This window comes from Ptychodera flava, chromosome 5, assembly GCF_041260155.1.
Source record: "Ptychodera flava strain L36383 chromosome 5, AS_Pfla_20210202, whole genome shotgun sequence".
NCBI lineage: Eukaryota > Metazoa > Hemichordata > Enteropneusta > Ptychoderidae > Ptychodera > Ptychodera flava.
The window spans coordinates 16,868,730-16,885,875 of NC_091932.1; the positions used below are offsets into that span (position 1 = coordinate 16,868,730).

The window sequence follows — 17,146 nt, forward strand, 5'->3', positions numbered from 1 at the left end:
CAAATATTGGTGTTCAACTTGTCGTTGCATATCAGAATCTGGCTTGTCATCGCTGATCTGCAATCGATGTACAAGTTCATGGCCAAGCCCATCTAAACGTGGCCGAAAATAATTGCAAACATGGAATACGATAACTGGCGCCATGCTGTTGTCAATTTCATATTTCGATGGTACTTGTGACTGAATAGCTTAATGACATGCCATAAATCTCTCTTTTTATCTGCGTTTGTGTATCCCTAAGTTGGTTCTAGTTTTCGATGTTACGGGGCGCAGTTCAAGATCTGTTTAATTTTAAATCTGGTTACCAGGGTGAAATACAACATAACACAACATTACGTAACAAAGAAATATCATTGCACATAACATAAGCATAACATAACCTAACATAATATAATATAACATAACATAACATAACTTACGTGTAACTGTATGTATTTCTGTCTATCTTTCTTTGTCTGTCTGTCTGTCTGTGTATGTATGTATGTATGTATGTATGTATGTATGTATGTATGTATGTATGTATGTATGTATGTATGTATGTATGTATGTATGTATGTATGTATGTATGTATGTATGTATGTATGTATGTATGTATGTATGTATGTATGTATGTATGTATGTATGTATCGATGTATCGATGGATGGATAAATGAATGAATATTTAGATGGTGGATGGATGGTAAGATTCTTTTTGAATGAAAGTAACACGTCGCCTTTCTCGTTACATTTTGCATTTATATATTTTTTACTAATTTCAGGACACTGCCTATTCGTAGGTTCAGATTCTATTAAGCATCATTTCATATTCTTTCAGACATTATCAAACTATTACTAGAACATGACATTGGTCTTGGCGATGCCTTACTTCGAGCCGTCGATATACAGTACACAGCAGCCGTGCAGATGATTTGTGAAAACATCAAGAAACGCCAACTACTACCGGTAGGATCACACTTCTTACTAGTTAGTACGAGATTTTGCGAGAACGCATGCAGCAAGTGCTTTTGCGATTATTCGCAGAGTTTACATTGAGGCAACATCCAATTAGTGGTTTTGTTGTGCAAGATACCAAAGAAGACATTTCAAAGTTTATTCCATTGACAGGGCCATTTGCTATAACTATTTATGATTTTCACTGTTTTCGTTTTATTGTCGACTGTCCTTTCTTTTTCTGCTCTCAAAAGCATGTTGAGATACACAGTGTGCATTTTATCCACTCATCCTCTACACGTGTACACTGCTCTATTATTGTTGACTGGTGATCCTGGTCCTCACTAAAATTTAAAAGTAAACAATGTATTCTGCGCGTACTAACGCTGTGTTGGAGAGCTAGACAATATGTGTTTAGACATGGAGAGTAAAACCATGAACTTGTAAATGACATTCGTATCAAAATAGTGAAAAACAAACATCCAAAGTTACGACTACTGGCTTAAAAGGTGTTGCAAAAAAATCTACCAAATACCTAAATACAAGAATTCACCACTACAATTAATTGAAAATAAAGAACTTGCAAAATATGTACAACCTGCTTTGTATAGCTACAAAATCGACATAATATTTGCACACGATTGAAAACAGGTCAGATTTTAATTAATGGGAATGTGTTCACTCCACTGATATAAGCGATCGTTAATAATAAAATGATGGATTGGGCGCCGGTGCATGAGACAACGTGCCCTACTTTCAACACCGTTGAAGATCAAATTTTAGACATGAATTCCTTAGACGATTGGTAATATTCACTTTTGAATGATAACGATCCAAGGGTCAAATTTGATTGCGCTTGATGGCACCAGATTAACATAATAAATAAATCGCATTTCGATGTTGTCATCAGAACGTAACAGGTTATGAATATCTCATCTTTTAATTTTTGTGTGTGCCTTGTTTATGCGGAATGCGCAAAAACGTACATATCCAAGGGAATAACTACATTGAATCGTTCACTCAAAGTATCATATTTCAAGGGTCAGTGGCTGTAATTTTTAATGCTGTTTGTATCGTTCAATGTCAACCTCTCGTTCTTGCTCTACGCCCAAAGAAGCACTTTGAAACACCCACTATTTAGCTTGTCATCGTAGCGTCCAAAAGTGTAGAAGGTTCATTCACTGTTTACATTGGAATTCTAGTCCACACCAGAATTCACTTGTCCACAGTATAATTGCAGTCTGTAGTACAGGCTGAGTTGACAAGCTGAATACTGCGTAACTCAACATGCTTTTGGGAGTAGAACAAGAAACTACAATTAGTATTAAAACAAAGTGATGAACAAATCTTCAAAAGTTACTATATATGACCTTTAAGGTAGAACGCGCCTCGGGGACAGACATTCGGACTCTTTTCTGATCTACCACTTGTAGGGGCTCTTTTTAAAGTTCTTGGAGAAAGAAAAATTTCACCGTCTTAGTTTTTCGAAAATCGAAAATGTTATTGTTCTCCATGATAGAGTTCACACAGGGATGGCGGCCATTTTGAATTTCAAATATCGCAAAATGTTGGGTAATTTGTTTCACTAGTTCCAGATTTTGCACGGTGACCCTAATTCTTATTGTTGATTTGGTATGAGAATGGTTGCAAGTTTCATTTGGGAAAGTTTGAGCAAAAGTTTATGTAATAAGTCTTTCACTTTCGAGGCGCATGTTACCTTAAAGAATTATTTCTAAAGCGAAAGTAGCCTAAAACCCTCCTTGCAAATCGTATATCATGAGTTCATGTGTGAATAGAGTATGTGGACGACAGTACAAAAGTGCTAACTTATGTCACAGAAAAGAATTTCAAAGCATGTTGACATACATGTACAGGACGTTTAGCTTGTCAGCTCAGCCTGCGCATGCGTAAACAGCGTTGTTGATGTTAACAAGTGAATTCTGGTCTGGACTAGAATTCAAATGTAAACAATAACACTGTATGTTACACGTATGGATGCTGTGGCGACAAGCTAAATAGTAGGTGTTTCATGATGATGCCTTATAGAGTTACCGTGCACGTGAACTTGCAATTGACAAACAAAACAAAATATCAAAAAAATTACCTATACTTACTATAAAAACTCTAGATAGCTTTTAAAAATACTTGTCGATTCAAGACAGTGTTGATAATGTACTACCAGACGAGACAGTTTTTTATCGTGACGGTCCTTCCTGTCTCAATCAGGGAGAATTTTCGACTGCTTACTTTTTTTCAATACTCTTCTGGTCTGCATCTTATGTAAGCTCATTTGGAAGCCTTTGGAGTTAATGAAATTTTCGCCACAAAATTTGTGGTGAAAACGAGAGCCAACCGAAGGAATAGCGGCCATCTTGAATTTCAAATGGCGGTAATTTTTGGCAGTTTGTGCATCTGGATTTTTACTCAGTGAACCCTGACTGTTAAGAAAAGTGTTTGGTGAGATTTTCTGTTTGTAGGAGCGTATTACGTTTAATTAGTTAGTTTCCCCATTTCTTTGTGAAGAATATTTATATATGTCAAGACGAACCAACCGCACAACCTGAAGACTGAAGTATACAAGGTTTGCAGATTTAAAGGACGACAGGTTTAATCGCAAGTGACACGACAAGATCTCAATTCAGACAAATTCACTGAGCGTATGCTGTAAAAATGACACGAAGAAAAGAGTAGCTTCATTGAAAACACTCCAAACGTATACATACATGGAGGTGTAAGAACCGAAAGGTATAGAAATTTAAAGTAAAACTTACGAAAAACAAAGTATTACGCAAGATCTGCAAACAAACATCTTTACCCATTACTGCAAATCGCTTTCTAAAGGATTAGAAACATTTGGGAAGAAACCGTATTGCGTGATGAGGAATAAATACTTTTGGATTATTAAGAATATTGTCTGAGTAAGACGTTGTATAGGTCTGTCATTTTGGCCTTTTTAGCTGTAACTTTTGTTGTTTTTCTTTATCATTTTTGTTTTGTATATCAATAACAAGTCCTTATTCTACTCTATGAAGCATGTTGAAACACCAGCTATTTAGCGTGTCATCACAACGTTTACACGTGTAAAATATACTATTAATGTTTAATTTGAGTTATAGTCCGAACCGTAATTCACTTGCGTCAAAACTAACAAAGCAGTCTACACATGCATTTACTGGGTTTACAAGGTGAATACTGTGTATCTCAACGTACAACGAGGTGTAATCCAAGAAACTAATAGTTGAAGTTAAAAAAAACAACAGTGAAAAATCATCTAGAGTTACAGCTACTTGACCTTTAAAGTGGAAAACACAAGCAACACTAATTGTCAGCATGGAATTATGCCATCTTAAATTGTTTGAATCTCTTTTGTGTTTCTTAAATTATTCAGTTTAGTTTTATTTTGTCTTGTCAGGATGCACTTTATTGTCGTGCACTGAACGGAGATCTGCACCCGGACATTACACCTGTAATCCTCGCCGCCCACCACAACAGCTACGACGTGCTCAAAGTTTTGCTGGAATACGGCGCCAAGATAGAAGACCCGGAGACGTACACCTTCACCACGGAGGAGTTCACCCTCCAGCAGAGCGTCGGCCTGATCATGGTGTACAGGGCGCTGGTCAGCCAGGCGTATATGTCGCTGACTGCCGAGGACCCCATCCATCGTGCGTTCATGCTGAGCAACAAAATGCGGGAACTGAGCGAAAGGAACTACGAGTTCCGCTCTCAGTACGAGGATATGGCGGAACAGAGCGGGCAGTTCGCCGCCGACCTATTGAGTCACGTAAGAGACTCGACTGAACAGGCAGTCGTTTTGAATCACGACCCCGAGTCGTGGGCCTCTAATGGAAAATTCAACGAACCTTATAAAGTACAGCGGGCTATTAGATTTCAGCAAAAGAAGGTAAGTTTACAAGATTTTCGATATGGTAAACACACTTGTAAGCAGTCGCAGTTTATTAGACTTTGTTGTAAGATTGCTGTCACAAATGATCTTCAGTACAATGAGAAAGTAGATATCAATTAAGATATTATTATATAGGGCTCAGCCCTTGGTGTCGCGCCAGGGGTTAAGATTGGCGATGTTATTTGTATTGATTCATGATAAACTTACTAATTGTTACTTCATAAACGTTTATATGACAACTATGCCCAGTTTTCCTCTGATGAAAGCAGTTCACGTACGTACACGACGTCAAACCCTGCAGCAGGGCAGGTATAGATTTTCTGTAGCGTGTACAGGGAGCGTGTAAAAATTTTGGACAAAAATTGGCAATTTTTACATGATAACAGCCTATTGCCTTAAACAAGGGACGTATTATGCAATCATTATCATTGCAATGGTAACCGCACTGCCACCTTCCACTTGCAAGCTGAAAACTATAGCGTTCCGTCTAAAAACTGGCAATTTTTGAATCTAATTATTGACACAGGGGGCGCTCTTCTATAATTCAATCCCAGCATTCTTTGCGTATGCCCCCGTTCATATGCACGACAGTTTTCTCCCTTTATCTATATTAACGATATTTTGTATCAGCGACAAGGTGCATAATAACATTTACTGGCTAATAAGAGAGGTATATTTTATAAAGGCATGTTATATAATAGTAATTTGTTTCGTATTTGTTTATTTACGAGTACTCAAAAAAAAAAACATGGCGGCGCCCATGAAAGAAGGGTACACTTCCGGTTACTCGCATAGTATATTATGAATAAGCGCATGCGTAGTCAGTAAGCCGCTGGCGCGACTATTATTATGGAGTGTGCCCGCGCGGGGGGGGGGGGGGGGGGGGTCACTCCTTTTTGTGCATGAAAATTTGGGGAGGGTCACTATTTTCCTTGCAAACACTTTTAGAGGGTCACTATTTTTCGTGTAGCATCATTTTGAAAAAAAAACACTGGCCCTCTTTTCCTTCCTGTAATTTCTATCCAATCCCTTACAGACTTTCCAACAATATCACCATCGATAGAGCACCAACCCTGACATGATCCCTGTTAGTGAGAGGTTGGGTAGAAATTCCACTGATGCCTGTGTATTTATAGGTTATGCACCTATAGAATATCCGCAAATAAGACTCTATCACGTGACACAAAACACATTATGTAGGAATATTCAGTAAAGAGGCGCAAGGGAAATTTTTATGCCCTTTTCAACGATTTAAGTTTTTCCAGTACATAATATGACGCTGGTTGTGTTTAAGCATACGAATTCCAATAAGGCAGACAAAATACACTATCAATTATTGGTTCAAAAATATGCTACAAATAGGGAATATGGCACGTGATCAGCATAGTGAATTTGCCAAGTGCTGGAAACCTGAATTGAATATCAAATTTAAAATGGCCTTTTTATGGCAATGAAGTATGAACATTCCATCAGAACGTGCATTGAAGAATAAAGTATGTCATATTTTATGGTTTGCTGAACATCAGCGGTACACAAAAGGTTGCTTACTTCATGTTTAAACCGTGAACAAAGAATCAAAGAATTAGACCGCTTTGAAAAAAAGCCCAAACCAAACTGTCGTGTAAAATACATATTTACGAGGAACCATCATTATTCATCATGTTAATCTTGACGTTTTCGAAATAGAAAATAAATATACGGGGTCCATTTAGGGTGGTATGACTCCTTGTTTATATTGCATGTATACCGTTCATGATCAGTTGACACATTAACGATGCAAATACAGTAGGTGATTCGAACAGACTTTTGTAACTGTACCTGGTCTCTACAATGTTTGCTTTTGTGTGTGTGCGTTGATTGTGCAAAAAAGCAGACCCCCTTCCTTCTACCTTTGTGTGTCCTGTATTGCAATTAGGAATTCAGTTGAGTCCTTCATGATAAGAATGCTTTGCAAGAAAAGAGCGCAAACGACCGTACGCAATGATGCTGTCACATTTACGGGTACTCGTCGATATTCGATTCTATTTTAACTTCCGTCATCGCTTATTCTTTTCACGTGGTTGTCATGTATGCTGATGATATCAGCACTGACAGGGTCGCTCGCAGGTTTAATGGGCAGTAATATAAATGGCGAGCGCATTGGATCAAAGAGCCTGTTATCTCTGCCATAGCATCTCCCTTTCCTTGTTGCTCACCAAGATCACCACATGATCAACTCTGAATAAGTTTTCCGTAATTGCTATCTGCCCAATCAGTGGCCCGTTAGGCCAATCCAGACAAACGACACAGGATTACAGATAATGTTATCGTTCGTGTCCATTACAATTATCGGTCGATAGAACAGTGTAATAGCACGTAAATTTAATTCATTTCAAAGCAAAAGTCCAAAATATTGGTACACTGGTCTATTATTTATCTTATTACAACATTCGCTATGGTTAGTTCCTTTTAGGATATTATATTTAATATATATAATATATATATATATATATATATATATATATATATATATATATATATATATATATATATATATATATATATATATATATATATATATATATATATATATATATATATTGCTAGACGTAGAACTTGTCGTGATTACTCTACAGACTGTTTCATGCGCTTGGCAATCGTCAGGAGATTGCCAAGCGCATGAAACAGTCTGTAGAGTAATCACGACAAGTTCCACGTCTAGCAATACCTATGCCCTGCGGAAACGCATCGAGCACTATACATTGCCTGAATTGACACCAAGCCACTGATATATATATATATATATATATATATATATATATATATATATATATATATATATATATATATATATATATATATATATATATATACATATATCCCTTTGTGTGTATGTATTGAGATAGATAGGTAGATAAGTATATACATGTTACGTACATAGATGAGAGAGAGAGAGAGAGAGAGAGAGAGAGAGAGAGAGAGAGAGAGAGAGAGAGAGAGAGAGAGAGAGAGAGAGAGAGAGAGAGAGAGCTCCCGTAAAGTTATAATAGAGTGAGTTTAACGATGGACGTAAAGATCTATCTATTACGTCCATGGTTTGATAGACTCTTGATGGACCGTAAGGATCGTTTAGCCGATTTGATACGGCGTTAGCCTTAATATATCATGTGTCATTGTCAGGTGTGGAACACAGGTGGCAAAGAGGTATCGCGTAAGTCATTGCTTGGAAGCTCCTGACCTTCGATGTTGTCACCCCATTGAATTTGCCTAGTAAATATGTCACTGCATTCTAATAGGCATGTATTAGTATGTTTCACGGTTCCCTGAATGGACGCGTACGGTTATTAACCAGATAAAATGGACAGCGACATGGGCTTATCTCTTCCTGTTTCTCATATTTGCTCTTGTTTAAAGTGAATTGTTTTCACGCCACCGCCTTTTCTCTTTGCACGCGGGCGTGTTGTCTGTTGTCACATCTGCTGTAAAACAGTGATATGCCAGTAATTATAAAATGGCCCCTCAACGAGCATAGAAGACTTATATCGAAGCAACTGGCGTTTAGACGATATACAGGGGAAAGTCGTTGTTAAAACGAATAGATCTAAGATAACTAACAACACTATATACTTTCTTACATTGTGTTTTTAACCTTTCTCATTTAAACATTTTTTACGCATTTTGAAATACCAGGGTTGTCAATATTGTCGTCTGCTTTACTTCCGCAATGTATCCCCACTGATTATAAAGCGCCATCCCAGGCTCCAAATTTCCGCTTAATGATGCTGCTGGCTCGTTTTCCCGCTTCAGCTTGGAAGGAATTCGCCAGAAACACATATTACATCGATGTAATTTAATGGCAATGATAAAATCCTTAGACGAGATTATATTCTCGATATCATTGCAATTCGCTTACTGTACGTCGCGCACTGTGCAAGAATGTCGTGTATTCCCGCCTGCAGCGGGCGGAATAACTTAATTACGAATAGCAAAACATATCAGCACGTCATTGCTTACCGTATGGATAAGCAGACACTGCTTATACAAAGTACAGTTTGTGTCACTGCCTTCCTGGCGTCAATCAGAAAGAGTTTTATCATACAGTGCTCGTGATACTATTAAAATAATAGCTGCCATTTTGGCTTTTGTGTGAAATAGATGACATTTTACAAAATTGCAAGGTCACGTGACATTCAAGAAAGGCTTGAATTATTGCTCAGGCAATATGAAGTCTAAGATACTGTGGGGTAGTAGTAATGCTGTCGCTGTGTTTGATCGTCCTTCATCGCTACGATTTCTCGACTCATTCAATTTTTGTACCTGTGCTGGTATCGACGCGAGAATAAGCTGCTCATCGCGTCTTGAGCGCAGTGGAGGTATTAACCACCTCGTGTGATTTTTACGGTGTCGTCGGCAAAGATAAATGATAGCATTCTCCCATTTCCTATTTCACCAACATGGTATTCCTGAAACGAAACACGTTTCTTGTCCGGTTTACGTATGTTTTTTTACGAACGAGTATGTTTTATACTGACTGCGAATCTCTTTCGAATGATAGCTGGCTTCGTCAATCCCCGGCCTGTTCCAACAAAAAGGAAGGTCCTTGTCTGTTGCATTCAGTTCAAGGAATAAAACTACACCATATGGAATATTTCCCAGATATGAGTGCCCTCGATTGATTGCATGGTCGTAATTGATGTAAGATCAAGTATCTTTTGGAATTTGCAATTCGCAGGAGACTCACATTTAGCGTACATTATGACGTATAATATCAAAGTCCATCAGACACGTAAGGCCCACGTGGCAGACATCCCGCCATTTTGGAGTAATGCAGCTGGTGTTTGTTATGCTGCGGCATTTTGTAATACTGACGTGTTTTGTAATAACGTCTGCAGTATTTTGTAATAAACCAGTCTACGCGTTTTGTAACAAGGGTATCAGCATTTTGTAATAAAAAATTGTCTACGCAAAATGTAACAAGGGTATCAGCATTTTGTAATAATTCACACTTTGTAATAATAGTTAACGCATTTTGTAATAATTTTAAAAACTTTTTCCAGTTTTAAAGCATTAAGAGATATGTTATTGACTTTTGAATGTTATTACAAAGTGTATGTTTACTCGTTAAGTAAGTACAAAAATTGATCGCTCCCTGACTTCCATTTCAAATTAGGAAGACTTAATTTTAGATAGCTGTCAATCAGTATTTTTACCAACTGATCATCTGAGGCAGGTAACTACTAGATTTTGACTAGTTTATTATCATATATTTGAGAGAATCATTGGTATACACAGTCAGTTGATTTATTAAATAGAGGATAACGACATTCTTTCTGATGTATTGCAGACAACCAGCAATCAACAGGTAGATATCAGATCGCAAACAATAGAATCGAGCTTCCGTAAAAACGGGCTCGTAACGGGCATCCAATAACCCCTTTACTTTCATATTTGATGATAAACATTGCACCATTGAATGGCTCCATACTGTAACTCCATTCTGTACTTTGAAAATAATTTCTGGTAGAAAAAACGGAAGTAAATGTATTACGACTGTTTGAAGGTAAAAAATATTATGAGGTAATAACGAAAGTTCACCAAGACGGCACTGTACAAATGTGGCACGACATCGCTGCTCGGCTCGTACATCAAATGTTGGATGAGCGCGCGACGTAAACAAAGATGGCGCCTACCCTTAACCCGCTCGCAGTTAAGAAAGCGATGCAGAATATGCCTCTAAAGTGTATGGAATAATGCATCGGAAACGACGGGTATGATAATAATTATTACGAAAATACCGCAAAGTAAGCACTCAAACATTAGTGCAACGCATCGCCCGACGCGCTAAACGCGCGCTAATGACTACATGTATGTGTCGTTATACATTCTTTGCGTTATTTTCGTAATAACCTTAACTATACTGAAGTAATCTAAAGTAAACAAAACTAAAACTAAACTAAACTAAACTAAATAGTCAGAATAATCTGATGTTTTAATGATTTTACTTGTTTAGCTACTAAAGCGGAAGTATATCTGACCTGTTGAGTATGTATGTATGTATGTATGTATGTATGTATGTATGTATGTATGTATGTATGTATGTATGTATGTATGTATGTATGTATGTATGTATGTATGTATGTATGTATGTATGTATGTATGTATGTATGTCTGCATCGATGTGGGTAGGGAGGGAGGAAGGGAGGGAGGGAGGGAGGAAAGAGTGCCGGAGTATGCCTGTCTATCTATCTATCTATCTATCTATCTATCTATCTATCTATCTATCTATCTATCTGTCTATCTATCTGTCTGTCTGTCTGTCTGTCTATCTTTCTATGGCTGTTATCATTAAATGATAATTGCAGATATTTTGCAGGTATAACCGGTAGGATAGCGAATCAAATAGTATTGCAGGACAGCTTATCGTAGCTCGTTGGCTAGACAAATTTTACCATTGGGCGATAGCGTAGATTCCAGGGAGGAACACAACGGGAAAGAAATAGATCTGAGAAAACAAAACCATGGCTCAGTAGATATGAATTGTCACCTTTTACATACAAGGAAAAGTGGCTGGTCTGTCGTTAGAGCTTTATTTTGTCCCTGTCTATGAGATGATTAAAATAAATTATCATTCAGTATTTTAATTGACTGCTTCACGTCAGTGTTTATTTCGGTATATTTTGATAAATATCAGCTGTCAGCATTGACGTATTAACGTGCCCCTCCCATCTTATTACCGTAAATTATCGACAATCAACTTAAGAGAAACACATATCATACGTATAGAAGTTGCTTAGAATACAACCTTTCGTACGTTATTTACCACTTGAACCCTTTGCACCCAAAGGCCCTGGGATGGAGCTGACATTTGGAAGTACCATCTAGCATGACGTCTGACTTCTTAAATTAACAAAGACTGTCCCCATACCATTATATTTTTCGAATCACCATAAAATACTTGTCCAAAAAAATATGCAACTACGGTCACGTGACCTCATTAAGTATTCAAAATGGCCGCCAATATATAAAATATTGTCATTTTTAAACATATTTCTTTATTTTCATAGGAATTCCTCATTAATTCATTATTTTTCATCACCAAACCTGTTTTCTATCACGTCAGCATGGAATGAAATGAAATTGTGACAAAAATTTTGAAAAAAAACTGATATTTTGTATCATTTTGACCTGCTAAGTGTAATGTAAACAAAGGCTCTATATAAGTGTTAGGTCGGTCAAAGCATAATGTAACATAACATCCAGCACCTAATATTATGAAATATTTCACACAGTAAGTATGTATATTTTGAAAGACAATGACACACTTGTCCCAAAAATATGCTAATACTGGTCACTTGACCTAATTAGGTATTCAAAATGGCCGCCAACAATATAAATTTATCATTATTTTTACATGTTTTCCAATTTTCCAGTAAAAGATAATCGATATTGTATCATATCCCAATGCTAAATCACATTTTATAGTCCCATGACCATATTCTTTGATGTAAACTATATATATATTAAAATAGACTTTACACAGATTTGATATAACTTACACAGATTTTCTTGTCTTAACTCATAAGTGAAGAATTCCACACAGCGCCCTTGAATAGGGGTCAGACAGGTCAAGGTATCCTATTTTATAACATCTGACTATTGAATTTATCAAACCTTGTCCACAATAACAAGATATTTTTTGAATTGTAGTATTACAATTGCCCCCAAAATATGCAAATACTGGTCATATGAACTCATTAAATATTAAAAATGGCCAGCAGTATTCTAAATTTACAATGATTTTCACATATTGCTTCTCTTTCTGACGACATTCCGAAGAATTTATCACTTCCCATTTCTCAATTATGTCTAAATGTATATTATATTCTGTTGTCTACAACTGATGGTTCCAAGAAATCTTTGTAACATCATTTTATGAACCCAATAAAAGCTTCCTTCAAATCACAGTGTACACTAACATTACGATCATTTTGCAAAATTCATAATTTGATTATTCGAGTTTTGCAAACTTCATCCAATATACATGCAAAAACATAAGAATACACAATTTTAGTGTAACCAAAAACAATATTTATTGTTTTTCTATAGTAAAAAAGTAAAAATAATGTAGCAACGCCCTAAAAATCAGACCGAAACCCTCAAAATGTCATAAGGGAACAATTTCTGGATAAGGTTGGTTTTGTGGCATGTACATCATTAGTATAATAAAATTAGGTCTTTGAACACAGCACTGTCAATGTTGATGATGTCGCTGTCTTTTATCATATTCTGAGCTCTGCATGTCATCTCCAAGCCTCCCTCTTTTCATCCACCAACAGTAACATTGAAGAGAAAAAAATGCAGAAAGGTCTGCAGTATATTGTCTTTTCAAAGTACAGTACTGTATGTAAAACTTACTAAAACTTTCTCAGTTTGTTTTCTCGATTATAAATAGCATACAATAAATCTCATTCTGTCTTCATTTGCATTTTGACTGTCAACTCAGACCCCCTTATATGGCGTTAATATGATAACCTGGCACTGGTAGTGAGATATAATCTCGAAATCATTATATGCTATTACGTATTCAGAAACCACAAAACATTTTGAAATACATACAATATCAGCGGATATTTATACTTATTACGAAATGCGTTAACTAATGTTACAAAACGCGTTTTATTACAAAACGCTGATACCCTTATTACAAATCGCGTAAACAATATTTTATTACAAAATGCTTATACCCTTATTACAAAATGCGTAGACCACTTTATTACAAAATGCTGATACCCTTATTACATTTTGCGTAAGTTGTTACAAAATGCGTCATATTACAAAATGCCGCAGTACATTCGTGTTGGCGTAGCTCGTTCAAGTTGGCGTGTGAAGTGAATAGTATATTTGCACACTCTGTCTCCTCAATGTAAACGAAATGTTACAAGCGTTCCTGAGGTCAACGCACTTTGCACGCGCTAATTGTCAAAATGAACATGTAAGTGACATTGGTAATGAAAACTGATGAGGAATTAATTCGATTATGATTTATAACCTCTCACCGGTTCACTGTGGGCGATCAAAGGGTTAGTTGTTAGCGCTGACCAATTACTTTGTGTTAGTTTAAAACATTCATGCTTGCAGTAAAAACCTTTCTTCATAAATGAAATATATAATTTGCATAAGGAAGCGATAAAAAATTACCAACACAACTATTCAGATGCTTTTAATTCAATATATAAACTACTACAGTTTCCTGTACCCTATTTGTTTAAGTTTCTGTTTCTGTTTATTAAGTGACATATAATTCGTTTCGGCTACAGGGCTACAATAACTTTCAATCAATCAAGCTTTACGATTTTTGGAAAATGGCGCCGCAACATTTACATATTATCGCTTGTGTGATGTCATTTTTGCCTCCTGTCACTTTAATATCATAGTAAATATGCTACAAAATATATGTATGCAAAGTTACATCCATCCATCCATCCATCCATCCACCCATTCATCCATCGATCCATCCATCCATCCATCCATCCATCCATCCATCCATCCATACACACACACACACACACACACACACACACACACACACACACACACACACACACACACATACATACATACATACATACATACATACATACATACATACATACATACATACATACATACATACATACATACATACATACATACATACATACATACATACATACGTACGTACCCCTGAGTTATTCGGTGACGACACTTATTTTAGATACTTAAGGCATCAACCATAACCTCGATCTATACAATCATTAAAGCATCGCAATCAAATATATTTCTTTTCAGTTTGTTTCTCATCCGCACTGTCAACAACGCCTCATCGAAAGATGGTACCACGGATTACCTTCTTGGCGGAAACAGAGCCAGCTGAATTGCATGGTCATGTCGATACTGATCGGTATCTGCTTCCCGATCCTCTCCGTCTTCTACATAATTGCACCCGGCTTCAAGCTCTCGCGCCTGATGAAGATCCCGTATGTCAAGTTCGTCTGCAGCACGGCCTCCTCGATGACGTTTTTACTGCTTCTTGGGCTGCAGGCGGTGGACATAAACACGAACACTTATGACAATTACACCCTGGAGGACAACGGCACGATGCCAGTCTTCAACACAGAAGAGTCGGACTTGGTCAAACCGCCGTCGTTTTCCGAAATTTTGATTGTTTTCTGGGTAATCGGTAAGAAAGGGATTATTGCACACATGTATAATTACTTCTCATAATTCAATTCTCAGTATTCATCCGCACAAGACATAAGTCCCGGGGTCAGCAACATTAAACGGGTGTATTTCTTGTTTATGCTAATTTATTCACGTCCATTCAGCGTAAATCTAGACTTTCGCACATCTGTTGTCTGAATGTACAAAAAACTTAGTAATACATGGGCAAGACTTAATTAACTATTCTCGCGAACCAGCAAAAGTCGAAAGTACATGATTTAATAGGCAACCATTCCCACAAGGATTAAACACAGCAATGACTTTGTAGCCTAACTGACGTATTATTTTGTGTAGCTGTTCAAAATTCAGCAGCTTAATTAAACAATGCCTGGCTAACCAAATGATGATGTGATAAAACTCAAGTTCGAATCAATTCTTGAAAGTCTGAGCAAATTCAAAACAGAAAGCCAATCATGCATTCACCGGATCGTCATCAGTTAACATGGTGTATACATTGTGTATTTGCTGCACGTAAAAATAAACATACCTTTCTGTGAATCTAAGGTCAGTGTCGAGTAAACTTATAACATGGCAATGAAATTCATGGCAGTCACCGGTCAGAATTCCACAGTGAAAAAAAGCGTGAAAAGCTACAAACAATGAAATCCTGTGCGTAGAATAGCAACACACACATTGTGGATAAACATTGGATTATTCTATTATATGAAGCAGGGGCCACAGAAAGTTACTAACAGAAGGTTACAGAAATAAAAGTTCAAGGACAAAACTTATTTTTACCTGGCGTTCCACTATAGGAATGTCATTGACACATTATTTTAGCATTTTTAATGATTTTATAATGTCTGGAAGGAAATTTTAAAGGGACAAAGTCAGACATTTTTCAAGAATTTTGTTTGATGCAAGATACTTCTTATATTGTTTGACATATTGAAAGATACTGAATAAATGGGTGACGATGCATATATTAGAACCCGGTTTTAGACAAATTAAATGAAGCCATCGCGAAAATGAATTAAGGTTCTAAGGCAAGAAATTGACCACTTTAATCTAACAATTCTCTGGTGGATAATAAGCTAAGAAGCCCCGTACATTATACATTTGCTAGAAGCCTAGATATAGGGGAAGATTTTGGTAATCACAGTGTCACCATTGTTTACATAACTATCATGTGACAGGTAATTTGCACAACCTATCAAAGATTTTCTGGCATAAAAATTGTTTAAGAAGGTTTAAACAAATTCTGAGACATATTCTGGAAGATCCTTAGGTCTGCTTGCACTCACACAAATTTCAGCCACATATCTCAAAGCATTGAAACAAAACATAGGGAAAACCGATTTTTGAAAGATTATGTAAATTACCTGTCACATGATAGTTATGTAAACAATGGTGATACTATGGTAGTCAAAATGTTTCCCTGTATCTAGGCTTTCCAAAAATATATAACTTACGGGGGTTCTGAGCTTATTAACCACTAGAAAATTGTTGGCTAAAAAAGGTCAATTTCTTGTCTTGGAACATTAATGGTCATGACCATTAATTCATGTTCGCGATGGTTTCATGCATCGTGTCTAAAACCAGGGTCAAATAAATGCATGGTCACCCATTCATGATCTTCCAACATGTCAAACAATATAAGTAGTATCTCGTATCAAACACAATTCATGAAAAATGGCCGACTTTGTCCCGTTAACTACTGAATAATTCACAGCACATGCGTACACTACCCGCACAACAAATAGTATCTTCATAACAACTCTTCATAGGCTCAAACACAGACCACACAACCTTGAAACTGTCAAGGAGCCATCCGACACAACTATCGTCGTTCGAATAATGTGTAAGTTAAGGCTCTTCTAAAACTCTAGTTAGTCAGTAAGCAACAACTTCCCATATGTGATCGCTGAAGTCATATTACTGTCAATGTTTGAGCTCTTACCTTTTTCCCTTTTCTAATTAAACTAGGGAGGGGTCACATGCACGGACGTATAGCATTTATATATATATATATATATATATATATATATATATATATATATATTATATATATATATATATATATATATATATATATATGTGGTGTGTGTGTGTGTGTGTGCGTGTGTATAT

The 17,146-nt window shown here is 36.6% G+C and overlaps 1 protein-coding gene across 1 annotated transcript in view; it reads left to right on the forward strand.

The window, feature by feature from the left end:
- Positions 1–17,146, forward strand: part of LOC139133150 (short transient receptor potential channel 4-like) — a 145,005-nt gene that overhangs the window by 115,964 nt on the left and 11,895 nt on the right. Inside the window, exons 3-5 of the mRNA XM_070699577.1 lie at positions 815–942; positions 4,343–4,834; positions 14,645–15,035. Of these exons, the coding sequence (XP_070555678.1) occupies positions 815–942; positions 4,343–4,834; positions 14,645–15,035 (1,011 nt within the window). The remainder of the gene's footprint in view (positions 1–814; positions 943–4,342; positions 4,835–14,644; positions 15,036–17,146) is intronic.